At 42.6% G+C, this 20,733-nt stretch overlaps 1 protein-coding gene across 1 annotated transcript; it reads right to left on the bottom strand.

Moving 5' to 3' along the window:
• Positions 1 to 741: 741 nt before the first annotated feature.
• Positions 742 to 5,963, bottom strand: msc (musculin (activated B-cell factor-1)). The gene is made up of 3 exons (XM_078539694.1): positions 5,326 to 5,963; positions 2,041 to 3,092; positions 742 to 776 (listed from the first exon to the last, which is right to left on the bottom strand). The coding sequence occupies exons 1-2, from the start codon at positions 5,761 to 5,763 to the stop codon at positions 3,006 to 3,008; spliced, it is 525 nt and encodes a 174-aa protein (XP_078395820.1). The 5' UTR covers positions 5,764 to 5,963; the 3' UTR covers positions 742 to 776; positions 2,041 to 3,005.
• Positions 5,964 to 20,733: the final 14,770 nt, after the last annotated feature.

Here is a 20,733-nt window from a genome sequence, read left to right as displayed (position 1 = left end):
TTTCTAAAATTATATATATTGCACTGTCTTATAATTTAACTGTATTATTTGTGTATTGCCAACAATAACCTGCTAAAGTATATGTATCATCTCAGTGCAGGGTTGTGGTAAAATATTTTACGCAAGTTAAAATAACAGAATTTGTACAGTGTGCCTTCCAGTGATTCAATTATGTGATTAATTAATTCATTAATCAAACAATTATCAAACAAGATCAAACAATAAACACAATGGTTTGCAAATACATTTATTATCCGAAATTTGTGTCATTACTTATGGCTTATTGTACAGATCCATTCAGAGCAAGTTGATTTAGGATTCCATTGTGGAATAATTTTGTCTTAGCTTTGATTAAAATGATTGCCAAATAATTAATAAGTAGGCTGAAATTGTTTCTTTAAATGTTGTCTCATTCACCAGCTTATTCTGTGCATGCTGATGTTCAGCTATTATGTACTACTTATGAAGTGTTGAGATACAAAAACTTATTTGAAATTGGAATGTTATATTAAGTGTGTTAAAGTTGGTGGCCACTTTCATACTTTGTGGTATTAGTTCAACTTTTATTAAAACTTGAGTAGAAAGCCACTTACATACTGCCTGTCACCACTGGGATGAAGCTGACGAATGCAGGGCTTTCTGAATATGTAGTGAAATTCAGGTTTTGGGACGATGAGGAACCAATTTTAACTCTGTGTAAGTGAATGGGTGTTGAATGAGTTAAAATTTGGCCCTGACTGTCAGATATACTTTAAAAATGATAAGCTACTTAGAGCCTTTCACTCATCAAAACATGAATATTGGTTCAGCTGGTAACAACGTTTTTAAAAAAATAACCACAGATTTATTCCAGTTGATTTTGTACAGAGCTTACACACAATGGCCTGAGTTTTTCAAATGGTGGGTCTCGCTTCCTGTCATCTGAAGTGTCGGTGGGGCACACATCCCCGCTGACTCTGAGTGCCCCACACCCATTTCATGCTCGAGTGTTAAGTGGCTGCAAGAGGAATTCTGCCCCTCACCTGGGAGGAAGTCCTGCCTTAGAGAGCTGCTGGCCAATCTGATTGGACTGCGGCTCTCCAGGCCCTGCAGCAACAAGAGCTGCAATGGACTGGTGAGGAAATGCAGGAGGTAGCCTGAAACTAAGTCCGGGCATCAGAGGCCCATGTAAGTTTAAAGGGCCCTAGAGTGGGAAGGGTAGTGAAGGCCTGGGGAGGGGGGGTCACGAAGGGGGAAATTGAGGTCTCAGGTAAGAGGCCGAGTGGGGGGAGGGAGGTCCGGAGGCCACCGGACCTTAAGGGAAAGGTGCCTGACTTCAGAAGGGGGCTTCAGATAGAGGCACCCCCACTCCCCCTTACTTCCCACCTGGGAACTCCATTGATTTTCAGGTTACCCCCACACAACTTCAATATCCCTGCCAGCCTGAAAACAGGCTTCCCACCCCAGCATAAAATCGTTGTGTAGTCAGGGTGGACAGGAACCCAGAGAGAATCCCGTCCCTTCAATTTCACACTCCCCCACCTAAAAATCCACAGGTGGAAAAGCGCAAAATTCAGGCCATTGTATCTGTTGAACCAACTTCACAATTACTTATTTGCCCATTTCCTGTGGTAAAAATGGAGTATAAGGAAACAGGGGTGCAAGGCCACATACCATAGTGTGGTGATGCCCTCAATGACAGTCCTAAAGTTCATTCTCAGGATATAGAAGTCAATAGCAAAGGCAGCATTTAATGCCCAACCCTAGCTAAAGTTAAGAAGATAATTGTGAGCTGCCTTCTCACACACTGCAATCCTTATGGTGAATGTACTTTCTCACAGCTGTTTGGTAGAGCGTTTCAGGATTTTAGCCCCGTGACAATGAAAGGCTAATGATATAAGGCCATATTGGGATGGGGCAACACTTGGTGGGTAACTTGGAAAAGATGGTATTCCCATGCATCGGCTAACCTTGTTCTTCTAGATTGTGGAAGTCGGGGGTTTGGGAGGTGCTGTGAGAGAAGGCTTAGCAAGTTGCTGCAGTGCATCCTGTAGATAATACAGTACAGCTATGGTACTACTTTTATCATCAAAAAAAGTTCTCAAAACCCGACTATATCTATATATACAAAACTAGAAATAATCAGTCAAGTTTCAAAGATGAAAGGTAGGTCCACCAATTGGAGCCACCTTAGTTAAGAAGAAACCAGGGACTAAACGTTTGGAGTTCCTGATACATAGGTTAAAAATTCCACTGGAATTTAGAAATTACTGGGAACAACCTTAAATGCATTGCTCTTTCTTAATATAAAATCTTCCAGGAACAAACATTTTGATGTTAAACATGTAAAGTGCTATTGTTTTCGCTTATAAAAGTATTTTTCAAATAAAACTACAGCGAAAATCGTTTTTATAAAAAAAACCCAAACTGTACATTTTAAAGAATAAACGATAACCATAGGAAATAAGATTAAAAAACGCGTGAGCGACACGCAAAATACAAATTTGTAACAAAACATCCACCCTGCAACATACAAGATTATAAAAATAACTCTGCAATACTGTTGGAAAGAGGCTTGTTCTTCCTCCTAATTGATGTGGTCATTATTTCACAATTGATATATCGCTAGATAATACTGCCAGTTTTCTAAATTATTATTGCTTTAATACTGGATGTGCTTTCAGTGCGCGGAGGGTAACTTGCTGGTGTCTGATCCCATGCTGTACGGTAACGAGCATATTGCGTCCATTGTACATCCTCTACTGACCAATCATCTGGGAGATCCTGTTGCGGCAGCCATACAGTGCATCTTTTTCTACTCTCTCACCCACTCTAGGCATGTTGCCGCGAGTAAGGGCTTTGTCCTGCAAAGCATGCAGTTAAAACACAAACACTTTAAAAACAAAAGAAACGTGATGGGCTGCTGACGCCTCCCTTTGGGATAAGGCACATTATCCGTCTGGCGAAGCTCTACCACGCAGAAACCTACTCCTGGAGGGAGTTGAAGTGGGAGCTGGCCGGTACTGCTAGGCTGTAGTCCCACACAGCCTGGACGTGGCCGCCAGGTCTTTGCTGTCTACATCTGATCTTCCCGAAACCACGAAAGGCCAGGTCTGAAATTTGAAACAAAAAAAGGTCAGAATAATAATACACTGGCCCTAATGACATAGAGAGGAACAATTTATGTCCGCAAACGCTTTCTATAAATTAGGAAATAGTATGTGGCCTTCCAAAATTTTACTTCACATTATGAACTCAGTTTAATCAATTCTGCATCAAATGGTGCAGTTCCACTCGAATAAAAAGGAGCACAGATCAAGTTATACAGAAAATCGATACATCACGCAGTAAACTTAAAACAAAAAGGGATTGCCAAAACTGAAGTGCCAAACAGACAAGAGCTGCCACAAAGCGGCAGATTTGAATTGTGAGGCTGACGCTTGGCAAATGGACCAACAATGAGAAAAGGATGTTGCGATTTCCATACCGATTCATAGATTCTAAGATAATTAAATTTAAAGTACCAATCGTTTCTTGGCTATATAGAGTTGCACGGCTGGAAATATACGAAAGCATTTGTTAAAGATTTCTTGTAAGTAATCAAACCTGCGAGGCGATCAGTTAAATGTTCTCCTGAATAAAAGGCTAGAAGTGAGCTATTTTCCTTTCAACGGAGTTTTAAATCTTTTATTTTGAGTCGCAACATTTCTGTAATTCTCTGTATTTTGAGGTTGATCGTTCGAAGGCAATTTTTAAAAGCTTGCCCCTTATAATGAAACCCGACCCAGTGTGAGACTCAAGAGAGAAACTCTTCCTGAAAAGCTTTCGAGAAATGCTGTCTTGCAGGATTTAATATTTTCAGCAGCGTTATTCCTGTGCCCTAATATTACATGACTTGAAGAAATCTTCAGAGAAATCTTCTCAATACCCCAGCTTCCTCTAAGCATCCCAATTTAATCGGAATGCAATAACTGTTTTTCTCTACTAGTTCCAAAAGAATGTCGATCCTTTAAGATTCGTACTTAAAACATGCAACAGGCCCGCTCAATCCCATTGTTACTACCCCTGAGACTGGCTCAGCTATAACCGTACAGAAGACAATTGTTCAGTATGCAAGAAATGTATATAGATTTAACATGCAACATCCAATGGAATTAGCTCACAAAATAAACATTTTTAGAAATTAATGAGTATTTATATAGATGGAAAACAAAGGTAAGTTAGAAATTATTTGGAAGTTGAACAACATTAACCCCCCCCCCCCCATCTAAAGAAAAGCACAAAAACTTTTTTTTAAAAAATAACTGTTACCGTGGCAAGTTATATAAATAGTAACTATCATAAGATAAATCACTTGACCATTTTCGTTTTAATAGTTGCCATTTTTGAGTTGACAACTGGCGAAATCTGTCGCCAGATAATAAAGCGATTACAAGACATCTCCAGATCTAGAAGACATAATGATCACACCTTATACACAAACTATGTTATCTGAATGATATCTGTCAATGAAGCCTGACTTTTTTCTTCAGATTTCCCTACAGAGAGAATTACTTACATATTGGTCACTGATGTATTGGCAAAACATTCAAACGGCTGTCTACCTTTCTGTTTTCTCGAGTTTTGTGGAAAGATGAAGTTTGTGCGGGAGAGCTCCGATTTGTTTCATAACATTGCGCAATAACTTATAAATATCGCCTTATATCTAAACGTTCCTATAAACGCCTCCCGTGTGTGCGTGTGTTGGGGAGAGATCGTGAAATGTGCAACTAATATCATGTTATGTATGTTACAAAGATGATTTTTGGAATCTTGTTAACAGATTTATACATACGTTATTTTTGTTTAGATTCTAAAAGTATGATGCAGCTGGTAAAGATGCACCTGTCTGTTTTCTAAGATTGTCATCAGCTAAGAGTATACGGCGATTGGTCAGTTGAGTTCCCTCTATGTGGTGGAATGCAGAAGCTTAGAATCAGACAGCACAGGAGCAGGTCTGGTACATATTAATTTATGCGAAGTTATTTATTAGAATAGCACTTAAATGTTGTATAACATAAAATAATCAGTTTCCTTGCAATGTACAAAATCTACGTCTAAAGGTACACTTATGTTGTAGCTCATTAATAACATAGCGCTGAGATTGATTTAGCATTTGTCCTGTTGTAAACGTTCTAAACTGCCATGTTTTAGCAGTACTTTTAATAAAAGAAAATATGAATGCACATTGAACACTATAACATCCCCATGTTAATCTTAAATACGATTTACACTTTATGCATTAAAGTCATTATGAAATTGGTTTCCCTATAGTTACTGGTTTTTGCAACATCCGCATTTTCTTACCAGATTCACAGGATGGACGTATCCGTTTTCATATTTATCATTTGCTAAGATTTGCCTTAAATGTGCGATGTAGCTCGCTGCCAGTCTGAGGGTGTCAAGTTTGGAGAGTTTGGTATCTGAAGGCACCCAAGGAAGGCTTGTTTTTAATCTGGAGAAGGCTTTGCTCAGGACTCTCATCCTAGCTCTCTCCCTGGCGTTGGCAGCGTTCCTCTGCGATTGTTTCCCTTCTTTGCCCAGCTTGGGCAGTTGCTTTTTCCTAACACTCCCTCGCCTCTTTCTCTTGGAGCCGCACTCAGAGCTCGATTCATCAGTGTTTTCAGCCGAGACGTAGAATTCCGTGTCGTTCGACTCGTGTTTGAAGCCGTTACATTGGAGATGGAGCGCCTGTAATTCCATTTCCCGCATGTCCTCAGTGTCACTGACAGATCCAGTAGACATGGCACCAATCCGCTAGAAAACTGAAAGGAACCTCAAGTGAAAAGGGCTTCCTCCACAAATTTGTTAAATACCAAAAACATACGCAAAAAGTTCCTTTGTCGAAAAAAGAAACCCCACCTCCAGTGGCTTTGACGGCTTCTAATGTCACTTTTAAACAGGAAGTATCTGCTCTATGTGGATCTAACCATTCAAGGACGGGATTAACAAACACTAACGCTGACAATCATATCCCACAAGAAAGGACGCGGAAAAACAGTTTTTTTTGTTTTATTTATTGTTTCATGTTTTGAAAGACCTGTTAAAATATTCCCGTACCTTACATTCACGTCTGCAGTCTGAACTTTCAGTCGGCACCGGGAGGTATCCGTCCTCAATGGTATGTTCCATCTGAGCTGAGATTTGAGTTGGAAGCCTTCAATCAATCAGCTTAAAGCAGTGTAATTAAACGGCTCATTCATTTAACGAAGATGTGAGCGCTACTGCTACCATTAAAAAAAACAAACAACCCCTTAGTGTGTTTTCTAATCATCTGTAAAGTGTGTGGATAAATAAAAATACCTCAGCAAGTAAATGGAACACCAGGAGCAATAGAATTTTAATTAATGAAACATATATTTTGTATTAACTATCTTCAATTACCAGCCGTAAAATTATATGACAAACTCGTACCTGTTCAACCGTAAACAAGTCAAACTCCATGTGAAGTCTTTGATACTTATCTGTACATCATTTGCTATATTTTCCTTGAGTAACGATCGGAGCTTTGATTACCGCCCAGTTATAACGAATTTGGGACAATATTAATCAAACTCAGAAATGGTTTAACCCTGTAATTCTTTAATGTAATTCCTCGCTTCGTTGTTGCTTGTATAAACACATATCATGTATGTGTTGCTGTGGTCTTTGTCTTACATATCTTGTTGCTTGATGCCTTACACATTTCGCTTACACTTCTTCAATGTTAACTTACGTTTCTACAATGCTAAAGACAAGATTGAGAAATTATCACCAAACTCATTTGGCTTCTGTCACACGATAAATTAAGACTTATAAGTGATTAGCACTCTATTTAAAATGCTTGATACATATCTGTTGCTCGTTTGCGCACTATTACTATATAGAAATAAAAAATGCATCTAATTGAATGCGAGGAAGGTGGATATCGTACGCTTTGTATCGTCATGTTTTTTGCGTTGCAAAATATTTTCTTGTCAAAATATCTGATATTTATTTCTGAAGATTTGAAAATGTTGGCAGAGCCCTGATTGTTTGTGCAGGTGTGTTCTGAAGCTATCCCTTCCTGGAGATTTATGGCAGAATTGATTGATTTTGTAAACAGTTGTAGAGATCCTATCGAGTCCAGAACGAATTCAGGTCTTACTTTCGTATCTTAGGCTTTCTTCAATAATCGGGCCGCTGGGACACTACAGGAAAGAAGTGGACTCTGGCCACATCTCTGACGGCGAACGGAACTGAAGAGTGTCATCACAGCGATCTGTCAGAGGAGAGAGAGAGCAAGTCACTTCAATAAATCACCGTGTGGAAATGGGAAACTCATTTTTTCCCTCAAAGGGGATCCTTAAGACATCCTATTTGTTTTTAACTAGTAAACCTTTCTGACCCAATAGTCGAAAACGAGATAATATCCGGGTAATTTATAATTTTTATGACAACAAACATATTGGATTGTGCTGTATGTGAGTCAACTACGTTTACAAAATGAATTATTATCTCATTTTTAAAATAGCCAATTAACAACTACACCATAACTGTTTAAACATTTATGGAGAAATAATGAATCCGAAAAAAAATCCCACGTACGGTAATTATAATTCATTCAGTGTCTGTTATATAAACAAGGCTTCTGTTGAAGAACCTCGTGCAGTAGTTTATTTCGGACAGATTATTATTACGAGAAGCTTGATGACGATAGATCTATTTGAATACCACAGACACGGCCTATGTGGACTTGCACGAATGAAATAAGCCATACCTAGCCACCGCTATGTATGTGCACGCAAAGGTAAAACGAATCAAATTCATTACAATTTATTTCACTAGGTACTTATCGCCAATAGAGTTTTTCTCAGGTGCACGACTACATTTGATGGTGAACATGTTTTTCTGCATGATCATTTTGCCTGGAAAGGGCAGAGATTAAAACATCAGAAATTGCGAACACTCCGAAGCAAACATGAGTGGGAACTCTCCATTGACTAAGGAAATCAAGCCTAAATGAATGGCTTAATATGGCAAAATGCTCGATGCTGCTTCTGCCCCACGTTTTTCAGATTCAGTTACATCTACCGAGACAAAGTCTTAAGAAAGCAGAAAATCGATTGGCTCAGGGTCTCCAGTGGGGTCAAGCTTGCTTTTCTAGGGACATAGGTATTGATAAATACTCCAGAGGCTAACTTTTAAACAAACTGCAGCTCTTCACTAATTATATCCAAGCACTACACGTGGACCTAAAACATGTTCCTGTCGTCAATTCCAGTACATCAATCTATTACAGATTATACATTAAACGGTTAAATAAATGATAGCAACACCGTTACTCCATTTTTACCATAAAATTGTATTTTATGAGAATGACGCCTGCATTAAGCCAGAAATACTTTGAAAGAATATACAAGGCAAAGAGCATTCTCAAGTTTTAAGGATGGTCAGATATCGTGAATAAAAACTTGAATAAACAAAATATTTAACTATAAACGAATTTTGTTATCCCATGTTATGCCAGCGCACTAACATTAACTTTTAGAGAATTGGGCTGTTTGCAGAACTGCAAAGCAATGCTGTTTAACGTCATTGGAAAGGTCTATTTGTGTTTATCTCCTTATAGAGTGAAGACCGTATTGTAGTAGAGTGCACATGGAAACGCATCAAATAAACTATACTAGATATAAATGTATAACAAATAAAATGTATTTAAATATGTGCTTCAACAATCCAAAACCATCCCCACCGCCTTACTCCCCCCAGAGTTCTGTATCTTCCTCTTCCAATAATTTCCCCTTAAAAACTATGCTGCGGTGTGCCTGAGTCTCTCCCTGTGACAGCCGTTCAGGGCTCGAGCAACCGTCTGTGTGAAGAAATCTGCTAATATTTTACATATTGGCTATTTTATATCGATAATCATTCCCACCACCCCCCAAAAAGGTCTTCCCCCTTCAGGCTGTCAAAACCCTACGGAACTCCATAAAGCTCGATGAAGTCTCCTCGTACACTTTGCTGTTCTCTTGGAAATAGACGCCGCATTACAAAAGCCTTACCTGGCATCATTCCATAAGACCATAAGACATAGGAGCAGAAATTAGGCCATTCGGCCCATCGAGTCTGCTCCGCCATTCAATCATGGCTGTTAAGTTTCTCAACCCCATTCTCCCGCCTTCTCCCCGTAACCTTTGATCCCCTTACCAATCAAAAACCTATCTCGGTCTTAAATACACTCAATGACCTGGCCTCCACAGCCTTCTGTGGCAATAAATTCCATAGATTCACCACTCTCTGGCTAAAGAAGTTTCTCCTCATCTCTGTTCTAAAAGGTCTTCCCTTTACTCTGAGGCTGTGCCCTTGGGTCCTAGTCTCTCCTGCTAATGGAAACATCTTCCCCATGTCCACTCTATCCAGGCCTTTCAGTATTCTGTAAGTTTCAATCAGATCCCCCCTCATCCTTCTAAACTCCATCGAGTATAGACCCAGAGTCCTCAAATGTTCCTCAGATGTTAAGCCTTTCATTCCTGGGATCATTCTCGTGAACCTCCTCTGGACCCTCTCCAGGGCCAGCACATCCTTCCTGAGATACGGGGCCCAAAATTGCTCACAATATTTTAAATGTGTTCTGACCAGAGCCTTATAAAGCCTTAGCAGCACATCCCTGCTTTTATATTCTAGTCCTCTCGAAATAAATGCCAACTTTGCATTTGCCTTCCTAACTACCGACTCAACCTGCAAGTTAACCTTAAGAGAATCCTGGACTAGGACTCCCAAGTCCCTTTGCACTCCAGGTTTCTGAATTCTCTCCCCATTTAGAAAATAGTCTATGCCTCTATTCTTCCTACCAAAGTGCATGACCTCACACTTCCCCATGTTGTATTCCATCTGCCACTTCTTTGCCCATTCTCCTAACCTGTCCAAATCCTTCTGCAGCCTCCCCACCTCCTCAATACTACCTGTCCCTCCACCTATCTTTGTATCATCTGCAAACTTAGCCAGCATGCCCTCAGTTCCTTCATCTAGATCATCAATGGACAAAGTGAAAAGTTGTGGTCCCAACACTGACCCCTGCGGAACTCCATTAGTCACCAGCCGCCATCCTGAGAAGGACCCCCTTATCCCCACTCTCTGCCTCCTACAGACAGCCAATCTTCTATCCATGCTAGTACCTTGCCTCTAACACCATGGGCTCTTATCTTACTGAGCAGCCTCCTGTGCGGCACCTTGTCAAAGGCCTTCTGGAAGTCCAAGTAGATAACATCCATTGTCTAACCTACTCATTACCTCCTCAAAGAATTCTAACAGATTTGTCAGGCATGACCTCCCCTTGATGAAACCATGCTGACTTTGCCTGATTTTACCATGCACTTCCAAGTCTTCTGAAATCTCATCCCTAATAATGGACTCTAAAATCTTACCAACGTCCGACATCAGGCTAATCGGCCTGTAATTTCCCATCTTTTGCCTCACTCCCTTCTTAAACGGGGGGGGGGGGTACATTAGTGATTTTCCAGTCCTCTGGGACCCTCCCTGACTCCAGCGATTCCTGAAAGATCACCACTAACGCCTCCACTATCTCTTCAGCTATCTCCTTCAGACCTCTGGGATGTAATCCATCTGGTCCAGGTGATTTATCCACCTTCAGACCTTTCAGTTTTCCTAGCACCTTCTCCTTGGTAATGGCCACCATACTCACCTCTGCACCCACCCCCCCCCACTCTCTTGAACTTTGGGGATGTCACTCGTGTCTTCCACTGTGAAGACTGACGCAAAGTACCTATTCAGTTCCACCGCCATTTCTTTGTTCCCCACTACTACTTCTCCAGCGTCATTTTCCAGCGGCCCAATGTCCACTTCTATCCTGTGTTGAAACTAGACACATGGTTATAGTTGTAATCTGTGTACATGTGTAAGGAGAACAGTATAAGGGTAAATTATATTTTATCATTATACCAAATGTATGTAAAATATTATCATGGAGGTTTATTTTGAATTGGCTGTGTTGTGTTCAGTTAAACGTTGCCCTTCTTTCCCAAAATGTTGCAATTGCTCAGAAAATTACGCTACGCCTTAATAAAATACTCTAACTTTATGGGTTTTTTTCATTCTACGACTAAATGAGGCCATAACAGTGGTGACATTTCACATAACGTTTGAAGATACTGAGTGTTACTTTTGACAAAAATCTATTAGGGAAGATAAGTGGCAGGAACAGGGAACATTACAGTGTGCTGCTTCGTAAATATGGCAGAAGGGGAAAGCGAACAAGGGAAAGAAAAAGGAACATCCTATCATAATGCACCAATTGTTAGGCGAAATGCTGAAGAAAGTTAATTCTATTGGCATTAAATGTGGCTCGCATTGAAAAAATAACCAACTATCCTTCTAACAAAACACTGGTGTCGCCAGTTACGTGTTTATTGGTGTGAGGATGTGTGTTCCAGAACGAAACCGAGTAACAGAACGTTCAGCTTCCAATACTGTTAGAACCATGTGCAAACTCGGATAAGCTATCAGATTCAAATGGGTTTTCAGCAACCTGCGACATTCTCCGGGCTTTCAGTCACTGGGATTGCTATCTAACTACCCAGTCATTTGCCAATTGTTAATCTCTGCCTGTAGATTTAGTTACAATGAGGTAAAACATTCCTTAAGTGTGTGATGGCCTTTACTATTGCTTATCACTTCCGTCCTATGCGTTTTATTTAAGGGCACGATTTTTCTAAACTGCGTCACTTATGTTTTACATGCAAATCATTTTGTGGATGCATGGTATCGTTAGTTCAGATTTGCCTGGAAATATTTGAACGCTACCGGAATGACTTTCATTGAAGCTCATCTGGTAAGCGGCCTCTTGTTACAAACGAGTCCGTCATGTGGAGCATTGGAACAGGAGGGGTGGAGAAACATTTTTAAGAGATGCCCTTTATTACTCACGGTGCTATCTAACCAGTCAGGGACCCCAAGAAATAACGAACCTGCAGAGTTCTGAATCATTCGCAACCTCAAGGATGCACCCAAACCCTTCCAAAAACCCACGTGCTCAGCACTCATCCGCAGAGGAGAGCAATGAGTGAGAGCAGAAGCTGTCCCTGTACCAGAGGGAAAATAAAATGTACGCTGTAAAAATGTTAACTATTTCCATTAATACTGCCCCCATTTTAAGTTTGAAGGCCGTTGACCTTAGTTACATTATTCAAGATATGCAATCCAAAGTTTAACTTAACGATCACTCTGTACAGTGATATGTTCATTCTTTCCCCTGAATCGTCTGTTTTCTATTGATGCCGTACAACTAGATCTCGGAAGGGTGGAGAATAACTTAAGGTTTTTCGTTCGGATATTGAAATGCTTTAGTATAGAAGTACATTTATACTGAAGACGTTAATGGAGCCAAATAAATCCTTATAGCCATTAGAGATTAAAATCCCAGACTATCAGTTTGAAAATACCGTGTTCAGAAATTGGCGTCTCCTTATCTTTTAAAGGCACAGCCCGTTCTCGGACTTCGAAAGCTGTTTTGAAGTAAGACATGGTTTAACACTTTGCTGTATCGAAATGGCAGATGCAAAACACTATATTGCTGATGATGCCACATTTGGTGGTTTGACAAATTTTGACCAGAAGACCTACCAAAGGAGGCAGATAGCCTAACGGGGTGTCAAATGCAGTTCAATGTGGTAAATTGTGAAATACAGAGTTAGATTCTGGAAGTGAAAACAGGGAAAGGAAGTCCAGCTAAAATGATGTTTTTTTTCTTTCATGTGATGTGGGCATCACTGGCTGGGCCAGCAGTTTTGCCAGCCCCTAAATGCCCCTGAGAAGGTGGTGGTGAGCTGCCTCCTTGAACCGCTACACTCCATGTGGTGTAGGTACACCCACAGTGCTGTTAGGGAGGGAGTTCCAAGATTTTGATCCAGTAACTGAAGGATTGGCAATATAGTTCCAAGTCAGGATGGTGTGTGGCTTGGAGGGAACTTGCAGGTGGTGGTATTCCCATGTATCTACTACCCTGTCCTTCTATGTGGTAGAGGTTATGGGTTTGGAAGGTGCTGTCTAAGGAGCCTTGGTGAATTCCTGCAATGTATCTTGTAGATGCTACACACTGCTGCTATTGTGCGTCAGTGGTGGAGGGAGTGGATGTTGGAGATGGTGGATGAGATGCCAATAAAGTGGCTGCTTTATCCTGGATGGTGTTGAGCTTCTTGAGTGTTGTTGGAGCTACACTCATCCAGGCAAGTGGGGAGTATTCCATCACACTCCTGACTTGTGCCTTGTAGATGGTGGTCAGGCTTTGGGGAATCAGAAGGTGAGTTACTCTCTGCAGTCTCTGACCTGCTCTTGTAGCCACAGTATTTATATGACTGGTCCCATTCAGTTTCTGCTCAATGGTTACCCCCCCAGGATGTTAATGGTGGGGAATTCAGCAATGGTAATGTGATTGAATGTCAAGGGGTGATGGTTAGATTCTCTCTTGTTGGAGGTGGTCATTGCCTGGCACTTGCATGGCATGAATGTTACTTTCCACTTTCCAGGCCAAGCCTGAATGTTGTCCAGGTCTTGCTGCATATGGGCATGGACTCTTTTGGTATCTGAGGAGTCATGAATGGCACTGAACATTGTGCAATCATCAGCGAACATCCCCATTTCTGACATTATGATGGAAGGAAGGTCATTGATGAAGCAGCTGAAGATGGTTGGGCTGAGGACACTATCCTGAGGAACTCCTGCAGTGATGTCCTGGAGCTGAGATGACTGACCTCCAAAAAACACAACCATCTTCCTTTGTGCTAGGCATGACTCCAACCAGTGGAGAGTTTTCCCTCTGATTCCCATTGTCCTCAGTTTTGCTAGGGCTCCTTGATGCCACACTCGGTCAAATGTGGCCTTGATGTCAAGGGCAGTCACTCTTGCCTCACCTCTGGAGTTCAGCTCTTTTGTCCACGTTTGAACCAAGGCTGTAATGAGGTCAGGAGCTGAGTGGCCCTGGCGGAACCCAAACTGGGCGTCAGTAAGCAGGTTATTGCTAAGCAGGTGCCGCTTGATAGCACTATTGATGATGCCTTCCATTACTTTATTAATGATCGAGAGAAGACTGATGGGGTGGTAATTGGCTGGGTTGGATTTGTCCTGCTTTCTGTGTACAGGACATATCTGGGCAATTTCCCACGTGGCCGGGTAAATGCCAGTGTTGCAGCTGTACTGGAACAGCTTGGCTAAGGCCACGGCAAGTTCTGGAGCACAAACCGTCAGTACTATTGCTGGAATATTGTCAGGGCCCAGAGCCTTTGCAGTATCCAGTGCCTTCAGCCGTTGCTTGATATCATGTGGAGTGAATTGAATTGGCTGAAGACTGGCATCTGTGATGCTGGGGACCTCCGGAGGAGGCCGAGATGGATCATCCACTCAGTACTTCTGGCTGAAGATTGTTGCAAATGCTTCAGCCTTATATTTTGCACTGATGTGCTGGGCTCCCCCATCATTGAGGATGGGATAATTTGTGGAGCCTCCTCCTCCAGTAAGTTGTTTAATAGTCTACCACCATTCACGACTAGATGTGGCAGGACTGCAGAGTTTAGATATGATCCGTTGATGTGGGATCGCTGAGCTCTGTCTATCACTTGCTGCTTATGCTGTTTGGCCTGCAAGTAGTCCCATGTTGTAGCTTCACCAGGTTGACACCTCATTTTCAGGCATACCTGGTATGCCCTCCTGCACTCTTCATTGAACCAGGGTTGATCCCCTGGCTTGATGGTAATGGTAGGGTGGGGAATATGCCGAGCCATGAGGTTACAGACTGTGTTCGAGTACAATTGTGCTGTTGCTGATAGCCCACAGTGCCTCATAGATGCCCAGTCTTGAGCTGCTGGATCTGTTCGAAATCTATCCCATTCAGCACAGTGGTCGCACCACACAACACGATGAGGGTATCCTCGAAGAGAAGGAGGGACTTTGTCTCCACAACAACTGTGCATTGGTCATTCCTACCGATACTGTCATGGACTGATGCACCTGCGGCAGGCGGGTTGGTGAGGATGAGGTCAAGTATGTTTTTTCCTCTTGTTGGTTCCCTCACCAACTGCCGCAGACTCTGTCTAGCAGCTATGTCATTTAGGACTCGGCCAGCTCAGTCAGTATTGGTGCTACCGAGCCATTCAATGGACATTGAAGTCCCCCACCCAGAGTACATTCTGTGCCCTTGCCACCCTCAGTGCTTCCTCCAAGTGATGTTCAACATGGAGGAGCACTGATTCATCAGCTGAGGGAGGGTAGTGCGTGGTAATCAGCAGGAGGTTTCCTTGCCCATGTTTGACCTGATGCCATGAGACTTCATGGGGTCCGGGGTTGATGTTGAGGACTCCCAGAGCAACTCCCTCTCGACTGTATACCACTGTGCCGCCTCCTCTGCTGGGTCTGTGCTGCCGGTGGGACAGGACACACCCAGGGATGGCAAAGGTGGAGTCTGGGACATTATCTGTACGGTATGATACCGTGTCAGGTTTCTGCTTGACTAGTCTGTGGGACAGCTCTCCCAATTTTGGCACTAGCCCCCCGATGTTGGTAAGGAGGATTTTGCAGGGTTGACAGGGCTGAGATTGCTGTTGTCGTTTCTGGTGCCTCGGTTGATGCCATGTGGTCCATCCGGTGTCATTCCATTTTTGTGACTTTGTAGCAGTTTGATGCCACTGAGTGGCTGGTAGGCCATTTCAGAGGGCATTTAAGAGTCAACCACATTGCTGTTGGTCTGGAGTCACATGTAGGCCAGACCAGATAAGGACGACAGATTTCCTTCCCTAAAGGACATTAGTGAGCCAGATGGGTTTTTACAACAGTCGACAATGGTTTCATGGTCATCAGTAGACTTTTAATTCCAGATTTTTATTGAATTCAAATTCCACCATCAGCCATGGTGGGATTTGAACCTGGATGCCCAGAGCATTAGCCTGAGTCCCTGGATTACTAGTCCAGCGACAATACCACTATGCTATCGCCTCCCCTAAAACCATAAAAAAGGAAGAAAAAACAAAATCTTTGATATTGTGCTTAGAGGTATGGAATACAAAGTCAAGGAGGTGATAGCAAATTCATACAAGATCTGAGTTAGCTGCAGTTTTTGGACACCTCATTAAGGAAAGAGATAAATACCAATGTCTCCCTTTTCTACTCCAAGTTACAATCTCACCACTTCCATTCTCTGTTTTTACTTCCAGAATCTAAAACTGCATTTCACAAGTTACCACACTGAACTTCATTTGCCAACCTTTTAGCCTACCCACCTCCTGCAGATTTTGGACACCTCGTTAAAGGAAGGAGATAAAACCAATTGAAAAGATATAGTGTAGTTCACTATTACATTGCCAGCGAGATTTTTTTTTAGGTTGAAAAATCCATGAACATAAGAATTCAATTATCAATAGGTTAATCTGTGGTCAACTGTTCCCATTAGTCAGCAAGCTCGGGACAAATTTGAATTGAACACAAAAAAGAATGAAAGGGGAACTTAGGAGGACTTTATGCAGGAAACAACTAGAATGTGGTATTATCTGCACAAACTAGTTTTGAAGAAGGATCCATAAATCTGTTTAAAAGCTGCTTAAAAATAAACAATGTTTGAGAGATTAGGAGTGCAAAGGAGAGTGGGATTTGATTAGGTGGCTTACATAGAGAAGAATACTTTGATTCTAAAAGTACAGAATAGGACAAACAAAGAGGCTATATCTGATTTGTAAATGAACAATCAGAGAGAGCCACTGGCCTGCAGTGTAGAACAGAAGTAATTTGGGTACACTCACATCAAGCCCTTGGCCCAAAATTGTTTATTAATACCTGTTATCAGCTTTCAGGTAAAAGAGCTCATTAAGATATGGCATCAGTCTCCATTGCTATTCATGATATTGAGTCATCAGGGCTCTTGCATAGTGGTGATACTAAAACTGAACATGGAAAAATGGATGCAAAATGGTCCTGGGTTTAATGATGTTCATTCTAGTGAGCTGAAATAAATATCTGATATATTGAACAGAACGCTAAGATGTGGAATTGTTCCCATGGATTGAAAGTGACCCATGCTGTATCTACCATATCAGTGCTGGGTAGGTTGTGCTTAAAAAATCTAGGCTTACATTTCATCACAGTATAGAGGAAGCAGTGCAATGATGGGTGAGATGTTAACTGGAGGCACCATATGGCCTCACATGGACAGAAAGGATCCTATGGCACCATTCAAAGAACAGGAGACTTCTGGCATTTATCCCTCAAATAAAATCACTAGAGAAACAGATTATCATTGATTTTGAGGGAACTTTCTGTGCCGAAATTAACTGTTTCTTACATGACGACAGTGACTACACTTCAAAAAGTGCTTCATTAGTTGTGAAGGTCTTGGGATGTCCTAAGGTCATTCAAGGTGCTTGTATAAGTGCAAGTCTTTCTTTAAATTCTACATTTAAGAAGGGCAGTGAATTAGAAAAAGGAAATTATTGGTCAGTAATTTAAGAAATTGTTAGAATTATTAAAGATGTTTGTATGGTAACCTAGAATGAGCAGAGACTAACATGGCTGGCATGGCTTGAGGACAGTATAGATTCTGGAAGATGAAGTCCTATCTCACCAAAATAAAAGCAAAATACTGCAGAGACTGGAAATCAGAGCTCTGAAGAAGAATTATACGGACTCTAAATGTTAATTGTTTCACTCTTCACAGATGCTGCCTGACCTGCTGAGTTTTTCCAGCATTTTCTGTTTTTATTTCTGGTCCTATCTTACCAGTTTGATTTGAATGTTATAGGGAAGTTACAACACTGCTGGATAGTGGGATCCTGGTAGACATTATTAGGATTTCTATCTAGTTGTAATGTTAGGAGATGTTTATTACAATGAGCAGTGCTTTGTTGAATGTACACACAAAATAGACATGAGCAAGCATGGACTCCTGCAGTGAAGGATGTGTCCCACACAATATTGCCCTCCCCGCTGCCCCCGCCACAGACAGCAGCACTCCCAGGGTACAAAAGTTCCTATGACTAAAGTTCTGACACAGAAATATCATTACATCACTGCACCCCTTTTGAATAAAGAACAATGGGTGTCACTAACAAGTCCACTGTGTCATAATAAGGACTTTTAAATGAGTCATTAGCTAGAAAGTAACATTAACATTTTCACTTTCTTAACATATCACATGAACTTGCTAATCAAGCAGTTAACAAAGGTCTAGTTCTTTCTCTAAGGCAACCAGGTAGACTGCCGATGAGGATATTTCTGCCTTGAGAAGCTAGCTACGTGTTAGCTCGATTAGGTTTCATAGTCTCTATAGTGCACTGGTTTTCTAACAATCCGGCCTCTTGATGTGATTCTCTGTGGGCTCTGGCAATTGTCAGTTTCGGACATGTCTGCTACACCTCTAGCGCCTGGTGGGTCTTGTGGCGTGTCACTAGCTGGTGAAACTTCAGAGCTGACGTCTTCAAAGTCTTCCACATTTGAAGCTTGTCACCTGATAGGTTTCAGATGGCATCTGTTCCAGTGAAGGATGCCCTTCTCCGATTGGATTAGGTAGGAGCTTCGAGTGTCAGCTGGCTGCAGCACCGTAGCTTTGGTAATCCAATGTGGCTCTTCATCCAGCTTCACTGCAACCTCTTCACCAGGACATAGGATGGGCAGCTTTTTAACAGAATGTCGTCTGTTGTAAAAGTGTCTGTAACGTGCTTTAGCCGAGTCATCAGCTTTCCAGTCTAACTTGAAGTCGGGCCATTTAGGAAACAGGTTTCTTTCTATTGTGGGAACACTAGTTCTGAGCTGTCTGCCAAGCATGTGCTGGGATGGACTAAATCTGGTTGCTTGCAATGGAGTAGCTCTGTAGCTCAACAGGACTAGAAATAGGAGTCCTCCCCCGTTCCACAGATCCTTTCATCCACCTCCAGCATTCTTCCCCCACCTGGACTCCTCCCTCTGGCCTCTTACCTGCTCTCAATCTTTTAATTGAGAACTGTCAGTATGACATTGGCCATCTCAAGTTCTCTGCTCCTCTCACCCACTCTAACCTGTCTCCTTCTGAACTTGCTGCACTCCGTTCCCTTAGGTCCAACCCTGACTTTGTTATCAAACCTGCCGACAAGGGTGGTGTTGTTGTTGTCTGACGTACTGACCTCTACCTCACAGAGGCTGAGCGCCAGCTCTCAGACACTTCTTTCTACCTTCCCCTGGATCGTGACCCCACCACATAAGGTCATTGTTTCCTTGACTGTCACTAACCTCATCTCTTCTGGAGATCTTCCCTTCACAGCTTCCAAACTCATAATCTCCCAACCATGGACAGCCTGCTTCCACCTCCTTCCCAAAATCCACAAACAGGACTGTCCCCGTAGACCAATCATTTCAGCCTGTTCCTGCCCTACAGAACTCATTTCTTCCTATCTTGACTCCATTCTCCGTCACCTTGTCCAGTCTCTTCCCACATACATCCGCGATTCCTCTGATGTCCTACGTTACTTCAACAATTTCCAGTTCCCTGCCTCTAACCACCTCCTCTTCACCATGGACGTCTAATCCCTTTACACCTCCATCCCCCACCAGGATGGTCTGAGGGCTCTCCATTTCTTCCTTGAACAGAGGCCCGAACAATCACCATCCACTACCACTCTCCTCCGCCTGGCTGAACTTGTTCTCTCACTGAACAATTTTTCCTTAAACTTGTTTCACTTCCTCCAAAAGGAAGGTGTGGCTATGGGTACCCACATGGGTCCCAGTTATCCCTGTCTCTTTATGAAGTATGTGGAACATTCCTTGTTCCAGTCCTACTCCCACAACTCTTTTTTTCAGTACATTGATCACTGTTCCGGTGCTGCTTCATGCTCTCGTCTGGACCTGGAAAAATTTATCAATTTTGCTTCCAATTTTCACACCTCCATCAACTTCACATGGTCCATGTCCAACACTTCCCTTCCCTTCCTTGACCTCTCTGTCTCCATTTCTGGTGATAGACTGTCCACCATTATTCATTACAAGCCCACCGACTCCCACAGCTACCTCGACTACAGCCCCTCACACCCCGCTTCCTGTAAGGGCTCCATCCCATTCTCTCAGTTCCTTCGCCTCTGTCACATCTGTTCCGATGTTGCCACTTTCCAAAACAGCGCTTCTGGCATGTCTTTCTTCACCCTTAACTGAGGTTTCCCACCCCGCCCACCCCCTCCATTGTGGTTGACAGGGCCCTCAACCGTGTCCAACCCATCTCCCGTGACTCTGCCCTCACACATTCCTCTCCCTCCCAGAACCACGATAGGGTCCCCCTTGTCCTCACTTATCGCCCCACCAGCCTCCACATCAAAGGATCATCCTCCGCCATTTCTGCCAACTCCAGCATGATGCCACCACCAAACACATCTTCCCCTCACCACCCCTATCAGTGTTCCATAAGGACCGTTCTCTCTGGGACACCCTGGTCCACACCTCCATCACCTCCAACACCTCACCCCCTTCCCACGGCATCTTCCCATGCAATCGCAGAAGGTGCAACACCTGCCCCTTTACCCCCTCCCTCCTCACTGTCCAAGGGCCCAAACACTCCTTTAAAGTGAAGCAGAACCTCCTTTACTTGCACCTCCTTCAGTTTGCATCTGCTGCTCCTAATGTGGTCTCCTCTACAGTGGGAAGACCAAACACAGACTGGGTGACTGCTTTGCGGAACACCTCCGGTCTGTCTGTATGCATGACCCAGACCTACCAGTCACTTACCATTTCAACGCACCATCC

The sequence above is a fragment of the Cetorhinus maximus genome, chromosome 4 (genome assembly GCF_964194155.1).
Source record: "Cetorhinus maximus chromosome 4, sCetMax3.hap1.1, whole genome shotgun sequence".
Classification (NCBI taxonomy): Eukaryota; Metazoa; Chordata; class Chondrichthyes; order Lamniformes; family Cetorhinidae; genus Cetorhinus; species Cetorhinus maximus.
The sequence above is the reverse complement of the archived record's forward strand: the minus strand, read 5'-3'. Positions and strand labels throughout refer to the sequence as shown.

Bases quoted from the DNA above. Each gene is read 5' to 3' on its own strand.
- msc (XM_078539694.1), bottom strand. From the start codon at position 5,763: ATGTCTACTGGATCTGTCAGTGACACTGAGGACATGCGGGAAATGGAA. The intron at 3,093-5,325 runs GTAAGAAAATGC...TTCAAATTTCAG, and splicing joins ACGTCCATCCTGTGAATCTG to ACCTGGCCTTTCGTGGTTTC.